The sequence below is a fragment of the Microtus oregoni genome, unplaced genomic scaffold (genome assembly GCF_018167655.1).
Source record: "Microtus oregoni isolate MIOR12 unplaced genomic scaffold, Mior012 000006F_ref0000085, whole genome shotgun sequence".
Classification (NCBI taxonomy): Eukaryota; Metazoa; Chordata; class Mammalia; order Rodentia; family Cricetidae; genus Microtus; species Microtus oregoni.
In genome coordinates, this window is record NW_024543065.1 from 46,237,030 (window position 1) to 46,263,435 (window position 26,406).

General features: G+C 42.9%; 1 protein-coding gene across 1 annotated transcript; it reads right to left on the reverse strand.

The window, feature by feature from the left end:
• Positions 1-2,448: 2,448 nt before the first annotated feature.
• LOC121449896 (vomeronasal type-2 receptor 26-like) lies at positions 2,449-26,089 on the reverse strand. Its single transcript, XM_041654558.1, has 7 exons — positions 26,070-26,089; positions 25,273-25,413; positions 22,045-22,336; positions 15,656-16,453; positions 10,528-10,737; positions 5,796-5,919; positions 2,449-3,425 (listed from the first exon to the last, which is right to left on the reverse strand). Exons 1-7 carry the CDS (start codon positions 26,087-26,089, stop codon positions 2,449-2,451), a joined length of 2,562 nt encoding a protein of 853 aa, XP_041510492.1.
• Positions 26,090-26,406: the final 317 nt, after the last annotated feature.

Consider the following 26,406-nt stretch of genomic DNA (forward strand, 5'->3'; position numbering starts at 1 on the left):
CATGCAGTAGGATCAAAACCCAGTGCTATTGTCCTTGGTTTCTCATCAGCCCTCATTGTCTGCCATGTTCAGAGAGTCCAGTTTTATCCCATGCTTTTTCAGTCCCAGGAAAGCTGGCCTTGGTGAGCTGCCATTAGATCAGCCCCACCGTCTCAGTGTGTGGGTGAACCCCTCGCGGTCCTGACATCCTTGATCATGTTCTCCCTCCTTCTGCTCCTCATTTGGACCTTGGGAGCTAAGTCCAGTGCTCCTAGACCTGGATGGAGCGGGGAGGACCTTGGACTTCCCACAGGTTAGGGAACCCTGACTGCTCTTCGGAATGGAAAGGGAAGGGGAGGGGAGTGGGAGGTGGGGAGTGGGGGAAGGGGGAGGGAAAAGGGAGGCAGGGAGGAGGCGGAAATTTTTAATAATATAAAAAATTAGGAGTGCTAAAATAAAGAAAAAGAAAGAAAAAAAGATTCTGAAAACAAATTAGGAAGGAACAAACTCTACACACAAGTCCTATGACTCAACATGGAATGTATGGTATACCCATGAGCATGAACTCAGAGAGAGAGAGACAGAGACAGAGACAGAGACAGAGAGAGTCTTAAATATAAAATAGATATATTCTAGTAAGGAAACAAATTTCAAACTGTTATTTTAACAGATAAATATAATTCTCCAACACAGCCATAATCCTTGTATGAAGTCAAAAATAGAGTCAAAACAATGGCTCAGCCTTTAGCACATAAAGGAAGCCTGACAACCTTCATTAAATCACCAGGTCCCTCACTCAATGGTCAGAGGTGAGAACTGACTTCTGAAATTCAACCTCTCACCTCAACATTGTGCTTTGACTATTGCATGACCAAAATCATGGATGGAAACAAGCATACCAATCTACCAATCAATAAATATATAAATTACAATCAAATAAATAAATAAAAACCTGCACTACACCTGTTCACTGATATTTCAGCTCAAACTTATTCATTTCCACTTTCAATAGTTTGATTTTTTTCTTAGAAATCAGAATATAATGAAACTTCACATTCTGTAATTAAGGAATATTGTTTTAATACTAGCTTTATTGATACAAAATTTTAAAAGTATACAGTTCATTCATTTACATTATGAACATTTTATGTGTGGGAGCACACATAAAATCCCAGCACTCATGATCCTGAAGAGGGGATTGCTACAAGTTTTAAGCCAGCCTGGTTGATGTGGAAAGAACCTGTTCCAAATAAATATTTTTAAAAAGGAGATGACAATTGAGTTGTCTTTAGCTTATTGGTGGAGTCTTACAACCTTTCCAAATCATTTTTTAATTAAACATGTTGTGCAGTAGGGGCACATGAGTGCAGGCGCACACAGTGACCAGAGGTATTGAGTCCCCTGGAGCTGGAATCACAGGTGGCTCTCAGCTGCCTGACATGGACTCTGGCAAACAGCTGGGTCCACTGGAGGAGTGAGTGCTCTGAACCACTGAGCCACCTCTCCAGCCCCACCTAATAAATCTGAGACCTTCAATTCCCCAGATAAAAATGCTGCACCATTTCTCCTCACCTCCAAAATCCCCTCAAAAATAGTTTCGCCTCAAGAAACCATTAGTTTAATATGTCTTTATGGGACTGCTTCTTCATGTATTAGAATATTAAAATATACTATTTCCTTTATCTAGCTTCCTTAACTCAGCATAACATTCTAGGAACTTAACCATATAATAAACACTGTTTTATTTCATTTTACATTTATTTCTTATTGCCAAATATGTTCTAGTGATGAGCAAGTCATGCAAAACATTCATAAACTGATAAACATTGAGATAGTTTGAAGACATACTACATTAATAGTATTTCCCTGAAGTTTCATTATCCCTCTTGGCAGACATATGTTTGTTTTCATGCATACATATATCTAAGAGTGAGATTGTAAATCACATGCTAAGTCTGTGAAGGAACAGCCAGTGAAGAGATCAATGCACACTACTGAAGCTCTCAGAACAAAGAGAGACCAGTGATCTGCCTGTCAGTTCCTCACACCCTCAGAAACGCTTCACATCCTCATCACCTCATCACGCTTTCACACTCTTGCATATGGAGGAATGTGTGTGCTTCGGGTGGCAAGAGGAAGTCACAGAACAAATTTGTGATATCAGCCCTCCCCTTCCAACAAGTGGGTCCTGAGTATCAAATTCAGGTTGACATGCTTAGTGGCAAGCATGTTGACCCACTGAGCCATGTTTCCTTCACCCATTTCTAAACTTTCTTAATTGTGATAAATGTTAGCAGTATAATGGAGAGAGAGTAGAAAATAACATTGATGTGTCTAGTATCAAATCGATAGTCAGGAGTGTTTTGTTCTGTCTCACTCTTACCTTGATCGTTCCTTTAAATACCTTTGGATCCACACAGAAACAGTGAGCTAAAATCACAGTTGGTCCTAGTGGGCCCGCCTCAAGGACTAGGTCATGAATCCTTGTGGTGCAGACCTGGGGAGACACCTTCTCTGGAGCATCTCACTCTGCCTATTTTGCTGTGCCTTGTGGCCTTGCCTTAGCCAAGCAGGTGTGTTCCTCTCTGGTCTCAGCAAGATGATGTAACACTTGGGGATGAAGATGCCACCCAGAAGGCCAGCTGTGGAGGCCAGGATGGAGAAGATCTCTACAGCCACAGTGGACTTGCCCCGGGCACTGTGGTACAGGGGCAGGAACGCTGTCCAGACACTGCAGAAGAGCAGCATGCTGAAGGCCAGGAACTTAGTCTCATTGAAGACATCTGGCAGGCCCCTGGCCAGAAAAGCCACAGAGAAGGTACCCCCTGCCAGGAACCCCAAGTAGCCCAGCACACAGAAGAAGATGGTGCCAGAGCCCTCCTGGCACTGGATGACAATGTGCTGGGGCTCCGAGACCATATCCCTGTGTGGGAATGGTGGGGAGGTGGCCAGCCAGACCCCACAAAGAACAACCTGCGTGAAGGAAGCGATGAGGACCACTGAGGTGGAAGCCCCAGGGCTCAGGCACACCTGGATCCTGGCCCCTGGCCTGGTGACCCTGAAGGCCAGGACCACTGTGAGAGTCTTGGCCAGAACAGAGGAGACGGCCACCGTGAACACCACAGCAAAGGTCGTCTGGCGCAGGAGGCACGTGAGGACACTGGGGCGGCCAAGGAACAGCAAGGCACACAGGGCACAGAGGGAAAGGGAGATCAGCAGGAAGTAGCTGAGGGTTCTGTTGTTGGCCCTGACCACGGGGCTGTCCCTGTGCTTCAGAAACACTCCCAGAACCAGGACAGCCAGACCAGCCAGGAAGAGTGCCACCAAAGCCAGCATGAATCCCAGAGGTTCCTCAAAGGCCAGGAAGATCTCTGTCCTGGGCAGGCAGCGGTCTCTGGTGTGGCTTGAGTACTGCTCCTTGGGGCACAGGAGACATCTCTTCATGTCTACGGGAGACACAGACACCATTTCTGCAACACTGTGCCAACTGCACCAGCTCGGAAGGAAGGTGCCCCAAGCACTCCCTGCCCTTACAGCCTTTCCATCCAGTCATGGATTTATGGATTTTATTGGTGACCAGGGCTGGGATGGATGATATTAGAGGCAGAGGCCCAAAGAAAAAAAGCTACATTTCTGTGTCTGTCTTATTTGAGGGTTTCTGTTTCTGTCTTCAGTGTCACATGGAACTCAGGCTGAGTAGCAGAGGGTGGCCATGAACTCCTAAGCTTCCTTCCTCAACCTCTTAAGTGCTGTGATTATACGCCTGCACCACTATACCTAACCTATGCTTGTGTGTGCAGGTTTGTGTGTGCACACATGTTTATAAGTGCACATGCTTGTCAAGACCAGAAATTTAACATGTGATATAATTCCTCAATCATTCCCCTACCTTATATTTCTAATCAAACATATTTTTATATTTTGTTTGTGTATGTGTATGGGCTCAGGCATGCCCTGGTTTGCTAGTGGAGGTCAACACAACTTTCATGAACTTGGGGTTCTCTTTCGACAATTTGGGTCCCAGGGCCTGAACTTATGCTTTCGGGGTTGACAGTGAATATTTTAACTGATAGGCCGGGTAACCACTCTCCACAGCTTCTTCTTTTATAATGACCTCTTTTATTTTGCTTGTTGACTGTTTTGTTACTACATATCTTTTGAAACCTTGTGCATGTCTAGAGTGTGCAGAAGTCAGAAGATATCATCAGTTCCCTATAATTGGAGTTATACTTGGTTGTGATCCACCATGTGGTGTTTCTAACTGCTGAGCTACCTCTATAGGCCCCTTTTCACCTTACTTTTTAAGACAGCATCTCTTACTCAGCCTAGAGATCACTGAGTTGACGACACTCTCATGCCACAATGCACAAAGATCCTCCTGTCTCTGTCCCATGGGTGCTGAGATTAAAGGTCTCTTGTGTGGGTTCTTAACAGTTCATTTCTTTGCAACAGGACCAGTAATTGGTCAAATTAACAAATGTTTTACACTGCGCTATGTGCCCAAAACTCATTTGTTGATATCCTGCAACTACACACCTTAAAATGAGATATATTTCTCATGGGTAAACTGGAGATGAGTAACAAAGGTTAAATGAGGTCTCCAGGTTAAATTAGGTACACACTAACTCCAACAGTGTAGATATTCTACTAAGAAGGTAGAGCTGGAGCTGGGGGTGGTTGCACATGACTTTAATCTCATGATTTAATTTTAGGGGCAGAGGCAAGTAGACTTCTACTAGTTCGGTGGAAGACTGATAAATGTAGTGACTTCGAAATCAGCCAGGTCTACAAGCAGAGACAGTGGCTCAAAACAAAACAACAAGCCAAGAGAAGACACCACACACACACGCTCACACATAAACACATACACACTCACACAAACACAAACACACATAACAACAATGAAATGAGAGCACCCAGTGAGGATATTCTCTTCCAAGGCCTCACACAACACCAACTCTGGTGAAAACTTGGCTTTGCTTTCAAACTTTCAGAATGGTAAAGGAATAACTTCTGTAGCTGAAATAGTAGGGAATGTGGTGGTCCATTGCCACTAAACTTCTGGGATTAATCCCACTAATACAAAGCAAGAAGAAAGTCACAAAAGGACATCCACCATGCAATTCCAATCATAGGAGGTTTGAAAAGCAAGTGAAATCATCAGTGTTAGCAAAAGCTAGGGTTCTGAGTACACGACCACTAGAAGCTTGTGGAAGCAGTTTATGCCTGTTTCTTGATCAGGGGTCAAGGATGTGCAGTGTTTGATAGAGGAGAACTCATTCTTCATTCTAATTATGGGTAGCACTCTTGTCTTTTAGGATAAAGCATTTACCTAACAATATCTCTTAGCAGAGCTCTGGCTAGTGTTCCATGGGACAGCAAGGACTGCACGGTGTTTTGGAGGATGGGTGTGGGGGTTTGACATAGAATGGCTTCAAAGTCACATTTATTTAAATGATTTCTTCCTACCTGTTAGATGTTGGAGATGGATAGGGAGGTGGAACATTGTGGGATGAGGGGTGTCACTGTGGGTAGTCTTTGAAAGTTCAGACTCACACAACTGGCCCACTCTCCACCTCACTGCCTGCCTGCTGCCTGTAGATCAGAATGGAAACCCTCAGCTACTGCCTGGCACCATGCATCCTGCCATGATGGTCATGAACTAAGTAAGCCCCCAGTTAAAGCCTTTTCGTATAGAAGTTGCCTTGGTCATGGTGTCTCTTCAGAGCAGTGTGACGGTACCTAAGACAAAGGAGAAATATAGGAGGCTCAAAATTCCCTTTGGTCCCTCAGATTCCAGATCTACATGCCCTTACCTTTTTTGTCTGCAAACTGTCCCTCGGGGCAGGGACTGCAATCAAAACAACATTGGGGCGCTCCCAGCCTGGGCACTTGGCTGAACCCTGGAAGGCAGCTTTCACTGCAGACAGAGGTGGGCACCTAGTAACAGTGAGAATAGTGTTACTGGTGACTTTTAGGGATACAGATGCTTGACCTAACTTAAGAACCAGAACAGGATAGTTCCCTCTCAGCCCACTAGATGAGAAGCCTTTCAGAAAACATGTCAGCCGAGCAGATGCCAGACTGGAAAGGTGCCTTTGAGTGTAATAAACAGAGCTACATGTGATTTTCTTGGCTAAGGGATTAAATACATAGCTAAAAAGTTTGATGTGTTGTCTTTCCAGTCTCTCTGGGGCTCCTGCATCAACAATTGAAGATATGGGGGCAGGAGAGAAGGAGACTAGGTGAAAACTACAGACTGCTCGTCCAAACGATCAGGGTTAAATTCCCAGCACCAGCATAGTAGCTCACACTGTAACTGCAGTTCCAAAGGATCCACTGCCCTTCTCTGGCCTGCACAGATGCCAGAACACAAATATAGGTGCAGGGAAACATGCATACATGCAAAATAAAATTTAAACAATAATTTGGGTATTGACAGCCACTACAAAAGTCCATATAGCCTGGGAAATATTTTTTGATGCCTTCAGATTTCTTCTTTTTCTGAAACTACAGTCAGCCCTGTGGTTACATCATGGGCTCCATTTCTAACTCAAAAGATGTTGTCATCTCTCTTTCTTTTCTCTGTCTCCCTCTGTGAAGCTATTGAGATTTACAGTTTGATTGCCCTGGTATGATTCACTTAAATTCTCATAACAAAGCATTGTCCAACCTCAGTAAGCAGAATTGCAGTTACTGACTCCCAGAGCACAAACAAACAAGCACAGAGAGAGAGAGAGAGAGAGAGAGAGAGAGAGAGAGAGAGAGACTCTCACACATTCACAGCACACTCAGTGGCCCTCTATTTACCTGGGACCTGCCAAGGATGACTCAGTTTATCTTAGCATAGCTCTACCTCCAGGCAAGGATTGTGAAGAAGGAAGTGTGGGGTGCTGACCCTTCCCAGATCAAGACCATTGAAAAGTTCTTCAAAGGAGTCCTGAAAACACATAGTGTGTGTCTTTCTTTCATACTTGAGAAATCCAAGAATGGGAATCTCATTCTCATGTGGAAAACCTTAAGGCCACCATTGACTGAAGAGGCCACCCAAATGAAGTTAGATAAAGTTGCAGAGGAGGGGACTCTTTCTTCATTGGCACAGGACAGGGAGCTGAACCATTTCAATGTACCAGACTCCACACATAGACATAACAAACACAGCACTGTTTCTAACTTTGTCAATAAATAACAGGGTTTGAATCTCAAATGTTTCCCAAAGTCTCCTGTATTGGACCACTGATCACCTGACTGTGGGTATGTAAAGAATGATTGAATATTGATGCTATAGTAGTTTCAATATAATTGGCCAAAATAAGCTCATACAGAGAGGCACTATGGGGGATTTGACTTTGTTAAAAGAAGTGTGTCATTGTGGGGGTGGATTTGGGGTATCATATGTGCTCAAGACACACCCAGTGACCCAGTTCACCTCTTGTAGCCTACGGGTCAAGATTTAGGACTTTCAGTTCCTTCTCCAGGACCATGTCTGCCTCCATGCCACCATGTTGCACCAAGATGATAATGAATCAATCTCTGAAAATGTAAGCCACCACAATGAAATGTTTTTCCTTTCAAGGAGATGTTGGTGTCATAGTATCTCTTCACAGCAATAGAAACCTTAACAAAGACAGAAGTTTTCCTGAAAAATGGGTATTGAAGTGATAGGCCTGATAAAGCTTCTGCTTCAATAAACATGGACCATGGGACAGTGGATTAGAAAAGCAGTAGGAAATTTTAAGTGATGCTTAATGCTACTATTGCCATACTACTAGGAGCATAGAAGACTAAGGGGCTGAGTGTGATTAGATTAACTGTTGACAGGGCTCAAGAAGTTTCAGAAGTAAAGAATATTAATGTATTGCCTAGAGATTTTTCTTGGGATATTTATGTGAAGAGTGTGACTGCTGTTTGCACTAGTCCACAGAATCTGCCTGAAATTAAATTGAAGAGTTTTGGATTACTTTCATTGGCAGTAAAAAAAAATCTCAAAACTGCCCTGTCATGTGGCTATTAATATTAACTCTAATGAAAATTTCTAATGAAAAGGAGCAAGTTGAGCAAGGAAAAATACAAAATGTAAAATTTGAAGAGAAAAGAAATATCATGACCTGGCATAGAGCTAAATCCTGTGTTCAACGTAATAAACAGATTAAGAAATGGAATAAAGTGAATGGGGAACTCAGGTCAAGATCTCACAAAGACAAACATCTAAATAGCAAAAACAAATTAAAGAAAGGCTTAGGACCAGGAATAATGGTGTATGTGTTTAATTCCAGAACTCAGAAAGCAGTGGTGGCAGATCTCTGAGTTTGAGGCCAGCCTAGTCTAAAGATCCAGTCTTAGGACAGTCAAACTTAGGCAGTTAATGGAACCATCAGAATCATACAGATGGTAAAGATGTAATTGAATGAGGGGCCCAACTGCAGTAAGCAACAGAACTTGGCAGTTTGGCCATGTGGTTCTGGCATTAAGGATAGCAGAGAGAGGTTATGGAGTTTGCCTCAAAGACTAAAGAAAGACGATGAGGCATGTGGTAGGGGAGTTGCTGGATGAAGTACTGGAGAGGCCATTGCATGAAGCTTTGAAGGTGAAGCCTGAATTGCCTTGGAAACCCCAGGATGTTAGAGTTGCCAGAGCCATAGGAAACCCCTTGAGGAGAGCTGCTAACAAGGAGTGGAACCAGCCCAAGAGAGACAAGAGTGTTGTTGTCAACAAAGCTAAAAGTAGTTGGAGTTCTGCAGAGTATTTTAACATCTTGCATGAAGATACAGAGTTTGTCCAGCTAGTTTTCCATCTTGCTTTGTTCCAGTATTTTTTCTCTACGCTCCCTTTTAACATTTTTGAACAGTAATGTATATCTTGTCATTATATATTGGAAGAATGTGACCTGTGTTCTAACTTTGATTTTATATGAGATTACAGTTAAGAGATTGCATGAATCTCAGAAGAGACTGAATTTTGGACTTTTAAACATGTATCAGCTGTGATAAACAGTGAGAACTTTGGACAATGGGCTAAATGCAGTTTTTATTATAATATTGTCACAAATTTAGAAGGCCAGGATATGGAATGTGGTGGTTAGAATGTAAATGGCCCACATAAACTCATAGGAAGAGGAACTAATAGGAGGTATGGCTAAGTTGGAGAAGGTGTGGCGTTGTTGGAGCAAGTATATCATTGTGGGGGTGAGCCTTGGGGTATCATATATGCTCAAGTCATCCCAAGTGACATAGTTCACTTCCTGTGCCTACAGGTCAAGTTGTAGAACTCTCAGCTCCTTTCTCCAGCATGATTTCTGCCTATATGTCACCATGTCCCGTAAGAATGAATTTAGACTAAATAAACCTCTGAAAATGTAAGCCACCTCATTAAATGCTTTTCCTTTATAAGAGGTGCCTGGCTGTGGTGTCTCTTGATACTAAAATAAACCCTAAGTAAGAGAATGCCTCTGACAAGATCAATGGATTAATTCCTCAATGGATTCGCAATCTGATAAATTAGTATACCTATTAGAAATAGAACATGGGACTAGGTTTGGGGTAGTGGGACACGGAGGCTATGCACTGGTAAGATGTCATTTGTGTTACAGTCTAATCTAATAAGATCCCTGCCACCTCACATCCTGAACCACATGCCCTCATCAGCAAATTCTCCCACCACACATGTCTGCTGCACTGCATGACACACTGCCTCAATCACACACATCCAAAGCAATTGATTGATACATCTGACCCTGAATCCCTCAAACCATGAGACGATTAAAACTTTTCCTCATTTCTCAGGTATTTATCATTGTGGCTGAAATAAACTAACACAGTAAGTTAACTGATGGTCTATGGAAAGGTTAACTGAGGTATCATTATCTTCCTCTTCTCAGAGCAGGTCCTGAACACAGACACTGAATATTTTTCCAAGGTAGTACCAGATACAGATTCTCATTGTATTTTGTACATCTTGTATGTCCAACTTCCCCCGCCCCATTCCCATAAGTGTGGGTGGTGTAAATATGTATGCATGCATTTGTACATCTATGTGGACTCGTGTTCATGTATAAACAAGCACATGTGGAGGCCCAAGGTTAATGCTGGGAATCATCCTCAATTGCTTTTCCACTGTGTTCACTGAGGCAGAGGCTCAAAGGAAAACCCAGAGTTCACTGATATAGCTAGTCTTACTGGTCAGTTTTCTGTGGGCATCTCCCTGTTTCAATCCTCCAGGGATGAAATTACAAGTGAGACCCACTGCCCACTCTGCATGTACAAGTGTTCTGGAGATCCAAAGTCTGGTTCTTGAACATGTATACAAAACAATTTGACCACTGAGCAATATCCCAACCACACCTTTTATATTTTCCTTTTTGCTCGTGAATCAATATCATTCAGAGAAAAATCTCTAATGAGATAAACAGCATAGCCAGTTATGACTGACTGACCCAATCCAGAGACTCATCAACTTGGTGCTGAAGTAGCAATGAAGACGTCTGAACTGAAATTTCCCTGTGACTTTAACACACTAGGATAAGTTCATCTCTGCATTCAGGAAACTCACTTGAATTTCCTCTTTCAAATGGACCCTCATTTTGTTCTCCAAAGAGACTTGAGGGTCTATGATTCCTACATGGACTGAACGGAATACACCCTCAGTGGTCTTCTGTCCTTGGAATATGTCAAAGTGTGTCACCAAATCTCCATTGGCATCAAATATAATTTCACTTCCATCAGGAGTCTTGAAGTGCACATTCCTAAGAGCTTGAAGCAGCTGAGGAAAGAAGGGAGACATTGTAGACCAGCCAGGGGCAGTCTGGAGTCTTGTCCAAAATACCACATTCCATGCACCTCTGCAGTGAGACAGAGTCACTTCAACCAAGGATTGGCACCATTGGGCATAAGGGAGATCAAGTGTGTGTGATATATTCAGGAACTCACAAATATCTTTCTCTCTCCCTTTCTCTCTCACTCTCTCTGTATGTGTGTGTGGTATGTCTGTGTGTGTGTCTGTGTTACTGTATGTGTGTGTGTGTGTGTGTCTGTGTCTCTGTAGATAACAGAAACCAGGTCGCTAACACAGATAAGAATAATGGGCTAATGTAAGTTAAAAGAGTTAATAAGATGCCTGAGCAAATGAGACAATCAGTTTATAGTTAAGTTAGATGTCTGTGTGATTTCTTTGGAAAGTAACAGTTGTGAGAACCAGGCAGGACAGAAACCCAGACAACAAATGGTGCCCAACATGTGAACAACTGCATCCACATAAAGCCTGAAAGAGCACAGGAAGTAATTCTAGACATAAAATAATAGAGTTAATCATGTCTTACTGATAGCAGGATTTTCTCAGGTGGGCTCTGCTTGTTAGAGGCAAGCGCTCTCATTTAAGAGAGGCTTCCTGACTCAGCTTTAGCTGCAAAAGCTTGCAGCTCTTTAAAGAGGTCCTGACAAGAAACATTTAAATGGTGTTGCTGAAAAGCTGACCGCATGCTTTCTCCTGGTGGCAGGAACCTTGAAACGCCATAGAGTCGTGGCAATAAACATGGCCAAAGCCAGTACATCCACAATGACACTAGAATCTCATAAAGCTAAGGAATGGGCTGGATCCAGCCATCAAAGCCATGGCTTTAATCCTACCAATATTGCTTAGCAAATTAAAAACTCATGTAGTCAGAAAAAGAGAGAGAGATACAAAGATTCAAAGAGGAAGAAAACCTCTAAATGCTTTACAGTGTGTTAAAAATATAGGCTTGGGGAAAAAAGTTAAAGTCCTTAAAATATAAAAGACAGAAAGAGTACTTGGGTGTGGTGCTACACACCTCTAATCCCAACAGTTGGGAGACAGAGGCAGGCAGACCTCTGTGAGATCAAGGCATGGTTGCATATGCCTTTAATTCCAAAGCTTGGGAGGCAGAGGCAGACACATCTCTGTGAATTCAAGGTGTGGTAGCACACACCTTTAATCCAAGCACTTGGGAAGGACAGGAAAATGGATCTCTGTGAGGTCAAGGACAGCCTGGTCTACAGTGGGACTTTCCGGACAGTCAAAGATACAGAGAACCTGTCTCAAAAAGCAAAATATTAAAAATAAAGATAAAAGAAATAGAGGTTGAAATAAAGCCACATAAAGATGAAAAATACACAGAGAGTCTGGATATTGTATGTTATTATGCTCTCTTTGAATTGTTTGAATGCTGAGGAAGGAGCAAAAGCTGCTAAAAGATATTTGCTTATAATGCTGCTGAATTAATCCAAGATAGGTATTTTTGAAGGCAAAAGGTATGTTACTTTGTAGAAGAGATTTTGCTTTTGTTTCCACAGGAAATGAGAGGCTGAGGATTCATTCTGAGTTAAGAAAAATCAGCTTTGATCAAGAAAGACCACCTGAGAAATCTCCAATAGGAACAGATGGCCTGGGTGTCTGAGTTCAACATCCAGAACAGATTCAAGACTTCTTGAGATGATCAAGACTCACAGGATACTCCAGTCAGGAATCGATCATAATATTAAATTTTCTTTAGGACCCCATTAGATTATCAGCACCACCCACCAGCAGGAAGTAGCCTGAAAAACTAAACCCACATTCCAAAAAAAAAGACTATGGATGTCCTTGGGTTTTTTTTAAAGAGAGAGAGAGAGAGAGAGAGAGAGAGAGAGAGAGAGAGAGAGAGAAGTGGTAAGGGACAATTGTCTATATTCTGTCAATGATGTGTTAAATAAGAACTGATTGGCCAGTAGTCAGGATGGAAGTATAGTCGTGACAACCAGACAGGAAGTAAAGTTGGGTAAAGGAGAACAGGAGAATTCTGGGAAGAGGGAATCTCCCTCTGGAGTACTGTCCAGCACAGAAGAAACAAGATGTGACTACGCCACTGAAAAAGGTACTGAGCCATATGGCTAACACAGATAAGAATAATGGGCTATTATAACTTATAAATGTTAATAAGAAGCCTGAGCTAATGGGCCAAACAGTTTATAGTTAATGAAGTCCTCTGTTTGATTTCTTTGGGACTTAATGATTGTGAGAACCAGGCCAGACAGGAACTCAGACAACAACTCACACTTTATACATGGAGAACACATCTCAAGAATGTTTTCTCCTTCTGCTGCCATGTGAGATTTGGGAATCCACCTAATGCTTGAGGACAAGTCCTTTGCCCACTGAGCGATCTTAGCAGCCATAAAATTAAACCAAACACATGACAATGTGGTTTCTGCTCCAGGGTCTCATTTGGCTGTGCCTTATTGTCCTCAGTCTTCCCATCACACTCAGAAGACTCCAAACTCTAGGAAGACCTCCACAGACTGGGCCAGCTCACCTAGACTGCCCAATGACTCCCACAGTTCATCAGTCCCAGCCCAGTGGCTCTGCTGTTTGTCTCCATTCACGGCCCTGAAATGCTGGACCTGCCATCTGCAATGCTATCATTTTTACCCATGGTGAGACTTCTCATCCTCTTGTCTGGAACTCAGATACTTGCTGACAGAGAAAACTACCCCAGCCTTTCACTTCTCTTTACTTGTTCATACTCAGTCTACTCTACATCCTCATCATGAAATACACACAGACAGCTTGACACTTACGTGTTTTAATTTTGTGATGAAATCTTCCTTAGTAGTCCAGATTGGCCTCAACATTCTGTGTGCTAACATGATAACATGGGCCTCCAAGCCTGACCTTCTGCAAATTTTAATCTGTCACCCCAGTCAAATGACAAAAATTATCACTGTTCCTCCTGTTTACGACCATATGTATGTTCACCAGGCACACACTATATACTCAGGTTATCTGAGTGATGGTAATGAAAACACACCTCCTTCTTGGCCACCGTTCTCATTGTTTACCTCATCAGTGAGCAACATGTCTTCCAGGGGTCCTCTTATATATCTTGAACTAAGATACCCTGAGCAACTACAAAAAGATGGATGAATAGATAGATAGATAGATAGATAGATAGATAGATAGATAGATGATGGATAGATGGATGAGGTGGAGGATGAATACGTGGATGCATGGATGGATGAATGGATGGATCTATCGATCGATGGATTGATGGAAATACAAAGACACAGGCAGGTGGACAGATAGATAGACAAAGACTCAGGAGAAAATTACCAACATACATTATATACATGTATGAAATTATCAATAATATTTAAATAGAATCATAAGTAAGGGCTTTGGATATGGCTCAGTGGTTAAAGCACTTGTCATAAAAGCCTGAGGATCAGACTTAAAAACACAGAAGCCACCTAAATTTCAGGTGGATGTGTCAGCCATTCTCTAATTACATTCTCAGAACGTGGAGACAGGAGATGCATGAAAAAGCTGACTACCGAGACTAGCCACATCAGCAAGTTCTGGAATTGAGTGAGAAACCATGCCCCCAAAAATAAGATGGAAGAATGATTGAAAGGTGATTCCTTGTCATCCTCAGATATTCTCACAACTATGTACAAGTGAGTGCACATGCCACCCACTTGTGCCCGCATGCCCACAAACATGTGCCCATATACATGTCCCATACACCAAAAAATGAAAAATAAATGGCATTTGATATCTGGTTGAAATTCTGATTTGCAGCACATCTATACTAAAAGTCATCCACTGTTTATCAAAGCTTAAATTTGCGGCATTAAAAACTCTATGATGTGGGATGCCCTTCTGTATGCATTAAATATGTATTGATTTTATTGGTTGACGAATAAAGCTACTTTGGCCTATGGCCAGGCAGAATATAGTCAGTGAGGAAACCCAAACTAAATACAGGAAGAAAGAAGGAAGAATCCAGACAGATGCCAGCAGCTGCCGGAGCAGCAAGATGTGAAGTAACAAGCCACAAACTCATGGTAAAATATAAAATAATATATATGGGTTAATTTAAAAGGAAGAGCTAGTTAATAATAAGGTTAAGCTAATAGATCAAACTTTTATAATTAATATAAGCCTCTGAGTGTTTATTCAGGAACTGCTGCACAGGAAAGAAAACACTTACATATCTACTGTTATGTGAAATACTAATTTTACTAGGCATCCTGTTTTGGTTAAATCAGGCCACCCACAGGAACTGGACTGTTCTGAGATCCCACACATGGCAGGGATTCCTGATGGAGGAAGGTCATTGGTTAATTATAATAAAGAAACTGCCTTGGCCCATTTCATAGGTTAGAACATAGTTGGGTGGAGTAAACAGAACAGAACGCTGGGAGGAAGAGGAAGTGAGCTCAGACTCCACAGCTCTCCTCTCAGGAGCAGATGCCTCAAGAGACACCATGCCCCGCTCCCGGGCAGACACACGCCATGAAGCTCCAACCCAGGATGGACTAGGCTAGAATCTTCCCGGTAAGACCGGTTCTCACAGATTATTAGAGATGGGTTGATTGGGATATCAGTATTAGCCAGTAAGGGCTAGAGATAAAGGGCCAAGCAGTGTTTAAATGAATACAGTTTGTGTGTTGTTATTTTGGGTAAAGCTAGCCATGAGGGCAGCTAGGGTGCTGGGGACGCAGCCCCGCCGCCCCTATTACTACAGATTCCTTGGCCACTGTTCCTTCTAAGAAGCCTCTCAGTAGCAAGTATGAAACATCCTTGCTAAAGCATACAGTCAGCTGCACCTCTATAGCTTAGTCAGAGTCAATGTCCTCTTCCCCAACCATCCCGGAGTCACGGACTGCACACTTATCTCTCTCACCTGCCAGGGCTGGAAGTCCTGGGAATCTGTACTTTTCCCATCCTGCTGTCCACTGGTTATCACGACGTGCAGGGCATGGGCAATGCTGTAGACCGCTGGGTAAGCAGCATCAGTTCGACTCACTTCTGGGAAAGGATACTGCTGGTTTATCAGACTCTCATTCCCTGAGCACAGTTGGACACCCTCTGTCACTGGGCTGCTCTGGAGTGGCCATGTGCAATCAAAGGTGATCTCCCAAAACTTCTTTATAAACATATCTTCTGGAGTCTGGCTGGGGCGTAGGTTAGCAAGAAACTCAGGGAAGCCAGTAGCCCTGCTGCTGTGAAACATAATGCCAAATGTACCAAACAATACCTGGGAAATGCCTGGAATAGACAGGGCAAGTGCCATGTGCAGAGTGTCCTTGCTGACCCAGACCTGCCCTGAGACAGGGACACCAAGTAGGCCATGAAGAATGAGTAGGAAATTAGAATTACTTAGGAAAACCAGAACAACTCTGGCTGTGCATTTCTGCATCTTCTGGACAATCTCTCCAATCTTCCCCATGGACTCATGGGAAGGGACATGGAGGGTGAACTCAATGCACACACCAGCTGGACTCAGCTCCTGATTGGCCAGAGAGCTGGCCTGCTCTCCAAAGTCATCATCATGGGCCAGAATGATCACCCAGGACCACTGAAAGTGAATGATCAGCTGGGTCACTGCACGGCAAGATGGAAGGTCACTAGTCACAGTCCGAAGGAAAGATGGGAACTGGATCTTGTCACTGAGGCTGGGTAGTGAGGATGAATAACTGACCTGTCAAAGAAAAACCGGACAATAGAGGGTGAATGAGACTGGGACTTATGCATAGGCTGATGATCTGGTTTGAAGGTGGGAAGGAGAGGGCTAGAGACATGGCTCAGCAGTTCAGAGCCCTTGTTTTTCTTGTAGAAGACCCAAGTTCAAGTCCTAGCACATACCAGGTGCCTCACATCTCCCTACAACTCCAGATCCAGGAAATCTGATACCCTTTTCTGGCACCTCAGTTAGGATTAGTGTGACTCTCTGGTTAGCAGACAGCTGTGATGCTGTTCTTTTTCATTTTCGTGTGTGTGTGTGTGTGTGTGTGTGTGTGTGTGTGTGTGTGTGTTGTCTGGCAGTACACGTGTGGAGGTCAGTGAACAAATCGTGGGAACTAGTTCTCCTCCACCAAATGGGTTCCAGGGGTTCAAACTCAAGTGGTCAGGCTTGGTTAGCATCTTTACACCATCAGCCATCTTGCTGTCCCTAGTAGGAACCAATGGGTCCCAGGTAGAACCAACAGACACAAAAAATGCTCAGCTCTTATCACACCACCACTGTGAGTCTTTCCAGCTTCCAGACAAATAGGAGCCTGATTTGTCAAGTTGTTGAGGAAGAGGTGATACCATGTTTTCAAAAGAGAGATTTCTAGAAGATGTGATAACTGGGGATCTGTGTCAGTGTTTGTTTTGTGTAGTAATAAGAGCGGTGGGGCTGCGCAGCACAGTTCAGCATGGCGGAGCTGAGCCGCTCCTGACTCAGAGCCATTTGCTGCCCCAGAGGCACACACAGTTCCAGGCACACAGCAGTCCACATTGCCATCAAGCAAGCCGTAGCATTTTACTCCAAATGCTCCATTCAAAAGCTCTGTCTCCCAGAGCAGGCAGACAGAGATCGCAATGGCGGCACAGCCCAGAAAGCCGGCATTTTAAAACAGCCAGTTTTTTCCTGCTGCTGAGTCAGGACAATTTCTTTGCAGCATGCAACCCAGAAACAGCAAAAAGCTGTCTTAAATTCTCTCTCTCTCCTTTTTAAGCCCTCTCAGGTTTTACGTGGAGTTCATTAGCACGTTGGGTGCCACTCTGTTGAAATAGGGGTGGCGGGCTGCGTCCCCGGCACCTGGCCGCCCCCACGGCTAGCATTACCCAAAATAATTACATGGAAACTGTATTCTTTTAAACACCGCTTGGCCCATTATATCTAGCCTTTTCTCGGCTAACTCTCGCACCTGGACTAGCCCATTTCTATTAATCTGTGTAGCCCACGAGCTGGCTTACCAGGAATGATCTTAACCTGCCTCTGCCTGGAATGGGAGAATCATGGCGACTCTCTGACTCAGCTTCTTTCTCCCAGCCTTCTGTTCTGTTTACTCCACCCACCTACGTTTTAACCTATGAGGGCCAAGCAGTTTCTTTATTGCTTAACCAATGAAATCAACAGATTGATATATGACACTCCCACATCAGTTTTGAGGGACACAGAATGTGGCTGCTCAGCATCAGGGTATGAGTGCAAAATCTTCTCCTGCCACTACAAGATGAGGAAAAGACTTATTGTCTCAACACAGAGGCCCTAGTGGTTCATATGCAGGGATAAGGCTGACTCAGTCTCATTCATGTGGTCATGACAGCCTATGCAATAAAATAGAAGATATTCAGTAAGTTTTGATTACAGACAAACAAAGATCATTTTTGCATAAGCTTGCTCCATTAAAGACATTAAGAAGTAATAACAAATTATAGTTTATGGAAATTTAAAGTTAGATTATAAAAAATTCACTCTTTCCTTAATATTCAAATTTGTATTACTTTCTATGCATGAATGTTTTGACTGTACAAATACATGATTGTGCACCACAGGTGTGTCTGGCGCCCTTGGAGGACAGAAGGACTTTCATTAATGGAAAAGGAGTTACAGATACTTATGAGCCAACATGTAGGTGCTGGCAATTGAAAGGGGGTCCACTAGAAGAACAGACAGTGCTCTTAACCTCTGAACCATCTCTCCAGTTCCTGAAACTGAAATTTAACTGGACCTTTTCAGGAAACCCAACAAGTTTAAAAACTAGAAGCTCCTGAGGTGTGTTTAATATATTAATTTTCTGTTCAGGACACGATAGAGCATGGCACTTAGGATTCAGAGGAAAGAGGGACAACAGAAATCGAAGCTTGGGCTACATGGAGAGTTTCTGTCTCAACACAAACACACACACACACACACACACACACACACACACACCTGAAATAACATAAATGAATCTTTCTTTTGTACATGACACTATACAAAGAGCTAGAAATGGAGACTTTAATCATGAAGATACACCAAATTGTGATGGGATGGATATATGCTTAAGAGGTAAAAAACACCGGCTGAAAAATCCTGAGGATAGAGCTCAGATCCCAGTACCCACACACTTTCATGGCTACAACATCAGCTCAAAGAAGAGTGCAGTCAGGATGTTTGATGGAAGTTACTTCCAGCCTAACCAAGGAAACATGCGTCCTAAATTAAGGGAGAGATCCTGCCTCAAAGTGATAAGTGGAGAGGGAAAAGTAGGCCATCAGATGGCCTCTTACAGCCTCCATACCTACACAAGGGTTAACACACTTACACACACAGAGAGAGAGAGAGAGAGAGAGAGAGAGAGAGAGAGAGAGAGAGAGAGAAGCATATACTCACGGACACACATGCATTAGCTATGCCAGAATTTCAAAGAAAGAAATAAACCTTCCTTCAGCCAGGCTTGGTGAAACACACCTACAATGGAGCATTGGGAGGCTGAGGCATGAGAATGGATCTTCAATCTCAAGGCCATCCTATTCTACATAGTGAGTTCTAAGCAAGTTAAGTTTTCTGGTTAGAGACTCTGTCTCAAGAAACACAATTACAAACTTTACAGAACCCTAGAGTTCAGAAGCACTTTAGCAAGAATCTATCTTAAGGAGATTATAGATAAGACCTTGGATACAGTTTTGTGAATTACATGGGCACAACTTCATAGGACTTGGAAAGCCCATCTGGCAGGGAAAAATATGTAAAACTATGAGTCACACAAAGAGACTATAATTTATGCCAATTTAGAGATTTCATAGAGAAAAGCAAATGGATTTAAATCATAATCTTCATACAATGTTTATGTAAAAAGGAAAGCTGAACATATATACATATATATATATCTGTATACATGCATATACAAAAAGAGAGAGAGAAAGCATTTCATGTAGCCAAGGCTAGCCTCAATATCAATATATAGCTAAGAATAATATGGCCCACTGGATGCTCCTGTCTCTACCTCTTGACTGCTGTATTACAACAGCACTAGAGATAAGAACCAGGGCCTTGTGTGCTAAGCAAGTGTTCTAGCAACAGAATCACCTCCCAGAGCCTTAGGGACTATGATGGTTTGAATCTGAGATGTTACCAGAAGGTTCACATGCTGGACACTTGATTTACAGAAGATGGGCTTCTGGGAAGTAATGGATCATGAGGGCTCTTATCTGATCAAATGGAGTCATAGTGGTGGCATTTTATAGACCCCATGGAAAGTAGGTTGGAGGAATCAGATCTCTGGAGGTGTGCCCTGATAACTCTGTCTCTCTCCTCCTGACCACTGGAGTGTCTGTTCATCCGCACATTTCTGCCATGAAGCTCTGTGTTAGCACAGGCACAGAAACAGAGGCATCTGATGACGCGGGTGTGAAACTGCAGAAATTCAACCAAAAGAAATCTTTCCTCTCCTAAGCTGTTTCTTTCAGGCATGTCTGTCACAGCAAGGAAAGTCTAATAAGCATTGAATAAATGGTTGAACAGAGTTGTCAATTGATCAGAAATTTTATCTGCATTGCTAAAATAACAAAAGTATAGGAACATAAAAAACCCTATAGTCAAATATTCCCAGAAACAGTATGCGTGAGAGCTGCAAAGAGGAAGCAACTGGTGTAGGAGAAACACGTGACAAGGAGCAACGTTAGGGAGGAAGAGCTGACGTAGGCTCACGGTTTGGGAAAATACAATCCATGGGGTGGTGTACACATGGCAAAGGACATCTCCATGGAAGCAGATATGGCCCTGGTATAACAGGAAGCAGAGAATGTACAGAAAATGGGACCACCAATTTAAGCCTGAATCCCTACCTCCTCCAGTGGCTCTCCTACTAAAGGTTTATAAACCTTCTAAGAAAGGCCCAGGCCTGGGGGATAAGTCTACAAGCACATGAGCATATGTCATATTCAGGTAAAGGAACTGATAAAAGGATAAACAATACATGACCTTTACATGCAAAAGATTATAAGTATTCTTAAGGAGAGAAATGTTGGCACTTGCTACAACATGGATGAACTTTAAGGCATGTTCAGTGAAAGAAGCCAGGCCAGACACCTACCTATAGTGTGAATCCAGTCATGTAAAATGAACAGAAAAACCAAATCCACAGACACAGAAGTTAGATTAGAGGTTGCTTCAGATTAGGAATGATGGGATGTGGTGCCAATGGGCTTGCGTGAAGGAGGTGTCTCTTTGCAGGAAAAAGGACATGTTCCAAATCTCCTACGGTAATCATGCTAAGATATAAGTCACTAAATCATTCAACTTAAATAGATAAATTATCCTGAAGTCACCTCTTCAAAACTATAAACTGAGAGATTTGCCATATATGGCCACCCTGTGGGAATGACAATAATGGGTGGGTTCATGGGAAAATCCATGAGGTAGAAGAGACTATTGGCATGAGCTCAATTTTCTAGACTCAAATCTCAGCTCTGCTAGCTACAGCCAGGTGAGATGACTGATGAGCTGGGTTTTTTTTTAATTTTCTTTGTTGTTTCTCTGTTTGTTTTCTCACTGAGCTGGAAAGATGTCTCCGCAGGTGAAGGTGTTTACCACCAAGTCTGGAAAACTGTGTTTACTTCCCAGAACCAACAATGAGGAATAGAACTGACTCGCAAAAGGTGTCTTCCAACATGCAGATGGGCAAAATGGCACTGGTGTTGAGTATTCACACAAAACACACATAATAATAATAATAATAATAATAATAATAATAATAATAATAATAATACGCTGTAGAGATGGTTCAATGGTTAACAGTACTTACTACTATTTCAGAGAACTGGGTTTCAATTCCCAGCACCCTTGTGGAAGTGATAAAACATCTGCAATGCCATCCTAGGGAATTCCATGTCCTCCTCTGATTTTCATGGGTATAAGGCACACATGTAGTACATGTGTGCATATAAATATATACATAGATGCATGTATACACACGTAAGTGTGTATAAATATTTACATATATGCATATATGTATATATACGTGTGTATGTATACATGAAGGCAAAATACTCATACACATAAAAAAATAAATCTTTAAAAATATTTCTTAAATAAAAAAGAAATGTTCTCAGTTTCTTGGTCAATGAGAGGGATGCCAGTTCTCTCTAAACTATCTTTATCTGTATATGGAGGGGAACCATGTTAGACATGGAGAATACTTGCAGGGAGACTGGCTAAACAGCAGAGCTGCTCACGCCTGTGGCCATCACCATCAGTTTCTCTATCATCATTAAGGGACTGCACTACATTCATGAAGGAAGAAGGCTTGAGTAACTCACCTGGGGAAACTTGTAAAGCCCCAGAAGTCTGGCCATGGAGACAGACAGGGATGACCGTGTGTCCCCAACCAGAGCAGCCTGAGGAGAGCCATGCTGGCAGGTATAGTTGGGGATGGGCTCCTCCTGCCTCGAGAGAAAGCTCATTGTCTCGTAGACGGCTCCATGCACTGAGTCCCCAGAGTTTCGAATGGAGAAGCCCAGAGTCAAATTGGGCAACAAGTGAGCACTCCTATTAATCTCCTCGATGGCAAAGACGAAACTCTGGGCCACGCGGTAGCCCCACTTGGAAAGGCTGAGGGAAAGACAAGCCCACATTTATCCCTCATGATGGGTAAACTGAACACGAATAAACACAGGGACTCGAGAGATACAGGTAGAACAACATCTCCACAAGTATTTCTACATAGATGTGCAGAGGAGCACAGTTCAGAATACTCAAAGGGGAGCCAGAGGGAATGTGGAGCCAGTAATCAGAGGGGACAGTTTCAGAAGACAGAATGGATAACTGAAGATCTATTGAATTAGCTGGGTGTGGTGGCACACTTGTTTAATCCCAGAAATCTGTACGTAGAGCCAAATCCAGGTACCAAGAGCTAGCTACTTAAATAGAGACCTTGTCTAGTCCAAACAAAGATATAAATTATTGCACAGTATGCTTGGTTAGAATTAACAGTAACTAACATCTATTTCAGAATTGCTCATAGTAAGAGCCAGAAGACAGGGAGAAGAGACGTAAAATGCTGCCTTTGGTACAGGATTTGGACATAACAGACATGTGAGCCTGCCTAAAGCCAATCGTGCATGGGAAATTTTCATCTGTGGCCCTACAATTCCCTGTTGAACTATTCGCAATGGATGTATTCTGGGGAAAAGACACTCATTGTAGTCAGTCATGTTCCCAACAGGTGAACCCACAAACTTCAGTACACAGTTCCAGACCTGCAGCCATATAGACAGCCTTGGGTAAAATTGGAGGGTCACAGCTGGGTCGGGTGGTGCATGCCTTTAATCCCAGAAGAGAAGAGGCACAGCAAGCTAATCTTTATGAGTCTGAGGCTAGCCTAGACTACAGAGTGAGTGCCAGAACTGTCAGGGCTAAACAGAGAAAAACTATAAAAAAAAAAAAACAGAAAAATGGAGTTTGAGGTCAGCCTGGTCTACAGAGCAAATTCCAGAATAGTCAAGCTTAGGCAGGAAAGGCCAGAAATCTGGGGAAGATGTAATTGAATATGAGGGCCATGTTCCAGCCTCAGCAAGCAGCAGAACTTGGCAGTTTCGGGCACATGGTTCTGGCTTTAGAGTTAAGGAGAGAAGAAAGGCACTATGGAACCTTCTCCATGACTAAGGAAAGCTGCTGAGGACAGGCAGGTGTCCTTGAATGGAGGCCTAAGGAGGCCACTGCATGAAGCTGTGAAGTTGAACCCTGGAATTTCTTGGAGAACCCACGATGTTGGAAATGTCAGAGTCATGAGGTTCCTGCTGAACAAAGCTACAAACAGGGAATGGAACCAACCCAAGAGAAACAAGTGTGTTGCAGGAAACAAAGCTAAAATGAGTTGGAGATCTGAAGAGGGTTTGGACATCAGACATGGAGGTGCAGAGTTTGGAGTTTGCCCACCTGGTTTTCTGTCTTGCTTTCGTCCAGTATTTCCTCACTATGTTCCCTCTCTTATGCTTTGGAATGGTGCCATTGTATGCTTGAAATATATGATCTGCTTTTGGATGTTGATTTTGTAGGTAATTACAGTTAAGACATTGCATGAATCTTAGAAGAGACTTTGAACTTTAGACTTTTAAAGAAGTTTGTAACCGTAGTAGACTATGGGTACTTTTGAAGATGGACTGAATGCATTTTTGCATTATGATATGGCTACAAGTTTTTGGGGTGAGGGAGTGGAATGTGATGTTTTGAAATAAAATGGCCCCCAAATTAAGGAGCACTATTAGAATGATTTTGTTAGAATAGCTGTGGTCTTGTATGAAGGAGAGTGTCACTTTAGAAGCAGGCTTTAGGGTTTCCATATGCTCAAGCCATACCCAGTGAGACTGTCTACTTCCTGTTGCCTGCATAACAAGATATATCAGCCACTTCTCCAGCACCACATCTGCCAGCATTAAAGTTTGGAGGCAGGAAGATACTCAGTTCTAGTCTAGCCTCATGAACTCAGTATAACCCTATCTCAAAAAAGAAAAAGAAAGAAAGAAAAGAAAACTCAAAAGCAAGCCATTGGAGCCAGTGTGTTGCCTTGTGCTTGCAGTCCTGTTTTTGAGGGCTAGCCTGAACTACACAAGGAGTTCCAGAGTAGTCGGAACATAAACTGAGACACTATCTCAAAAAAAGTAATATAAATGATTTCAAGTGGGAAAACACAATAATAAAAATCTCTTGCATTTGTGACTGAATGAAAATAATAGATGTTACTTTCAAAAAGCACTCTTAAATGGTTTTTGACACAGGTCTCATCGTGTACCCCAATCTTGCCTGGAACTAATAATACTCCTGCCTCAGCTTCCTGAGTGATAAGAGTACAGTGGTGTGTCCTATGCTCAATAAAAGCAATACAGCTAAATACAAACATTTCAAAAATAAATAATAACTAAAAAGCTTGTTTTAGAAACCACAGTATATTACAAAAGCTGGAATGATTATATCCAAAAGTGGAACTGTTCATATGGCTAACATCATGAACTGGATCTCCAGGACCTCATGGACTGAATGTGGTGGTGCAGCCCATCATCTCATCACTGGGAAAGTGGAGGCTGGGGATCAGAAATTTAAGGTCATCTTTGACTGCCTAGTGAATTGCAGAGTACATGATGCTTAGAAAAAATAACAAGCAAAAGGAACACAGCACAGAGAAATCACGGGGATGATAAATGATGAAAATCTATTATTTACACATTAATCCATTCAGCAAACAAACCTACATAGACACTATTTTAAGAACCTTGGATATACAGAAGAATCAAGAAGCCCCACCTGGCCTACAGAAGGCAGACATTACACCCAGTACATGAGCACCCATAAATCAGTCCAGTACAAACAACAAGGACAGACAGACAGAGGTGATGTAAAAGGGGAGCAACAGAGATACAGCATGGATACACAGAGAAACGTGGTGGCCATCTAGCTGGGACTCTGAGAATCAACCCCTAACCAAGGCTTCACACAACCTTGTAAACCTGCTTCTGGGTTTCAGAGACTCCCATTCCACATCCAACACTTACTCTGAAGCCAGCAGTCCAGATGGTGGGACAGTGAAGTCAGACAGGGTTCCAATAGAGAGATCAAAGATGGAGAAGCTGCCCCCCACAATTACATCCCCAGGACGGTCAAAGTGACGCCTCTGCCTTGGTAAAAGCCAGGATCTTGGTGAGGAAAAAGCAGACACAAACACACAGCCAAAGAGAACAGGAAAGAGAGTACAGAGCCACATGCCTGCTGGGCACCAGGCAATCAGTGACAGGACAGCCTCATATGGAGCAGTAGCTTACAGTGAAGGGGGCTTATATCTGGGAGGATGCTCTCGATCAAGGACCTGAGGCTAAGATCACACTGGGAATTCTAGGTTTACAGACTATGAGGAGAATATTGGTCACAACATGGTGGAGGTGGGTGACCACTAAATCCCAGAGTCATTAAAAGTTTTATTCCCTTCTCCTGGGTCTTCTTACACTCTTTGCATCCAAGGTCACAGTTCTGGGCATCATTTGCAGACTACAGGAAAGGCAGCAATGGGTCTGATTGTCTCCTGAGGGACTTGCAAGCCCAGGAGCAGCTGTGCTCAGGACAATGTTTAGTAGAGAAACCCCAGGTGAGTACAAGAAGCAAACAGCCCAGTAACTGAAGTGGAATATTTAGTACATTGTTCACACTCTACAGCCCCTGAATAGACCCCCCATGTGTCTCCCCTGTGTTGATCCACTATGTTCTGGGTGGTTTTTGCTGTTCGTTAAGAAATTTTCAGAAAAGTTTATCTAGCACAATTTGGAAATACACACAACCAAACACCAGAAAGCAATACCCATGTCTTTGTAGAGCCATTACTCATCTTCCCAAGGTACAGAGCCTTTTTTCTATGATTTGAAAACAGATTTCAAGGATGCCAAGGTGGTGTTCAGGTAAATTCACTTGATACACAAACCTGATGGCCTGTATGTGATACCAAAAATCAGCATAAAGTTAGAAGGAGACCCCACCCCATCATTCAAAACCTGCAAGCTACAAGTCCCACTCTACCCTAAAACCGTCTATCCCCAATGACCTCAGAGAAACTCTTAAACACAGGCTCCAACTACAGAGCAAAATCCGAGAGGAACGCTGAAGAACAAGGTGTAACTGCACAAAGAGGACAAAGAGAG

Coding starts and splice junctions, on each gene's coding strand:
- LOC121449896 (XM_041654558.1), bottom strand. CDS start 26,089: ATGGCTCTACAAAGACATGG. Junction 22,337..25,272: donor TCTGGACTGCTGGCTTCAGA/GTAAGTGTTGGA, acceptor TCTTTCCCTCAG/CCTTTCCAAGTGGGGCTACC. Junction 3,426..5,795: donor ACAGTTTGCAGACAAAAAAG/GTAAGGGCATGT, acceptor TGTCTCCCGTAG/ACATGAAGAGATGTCTCCTG.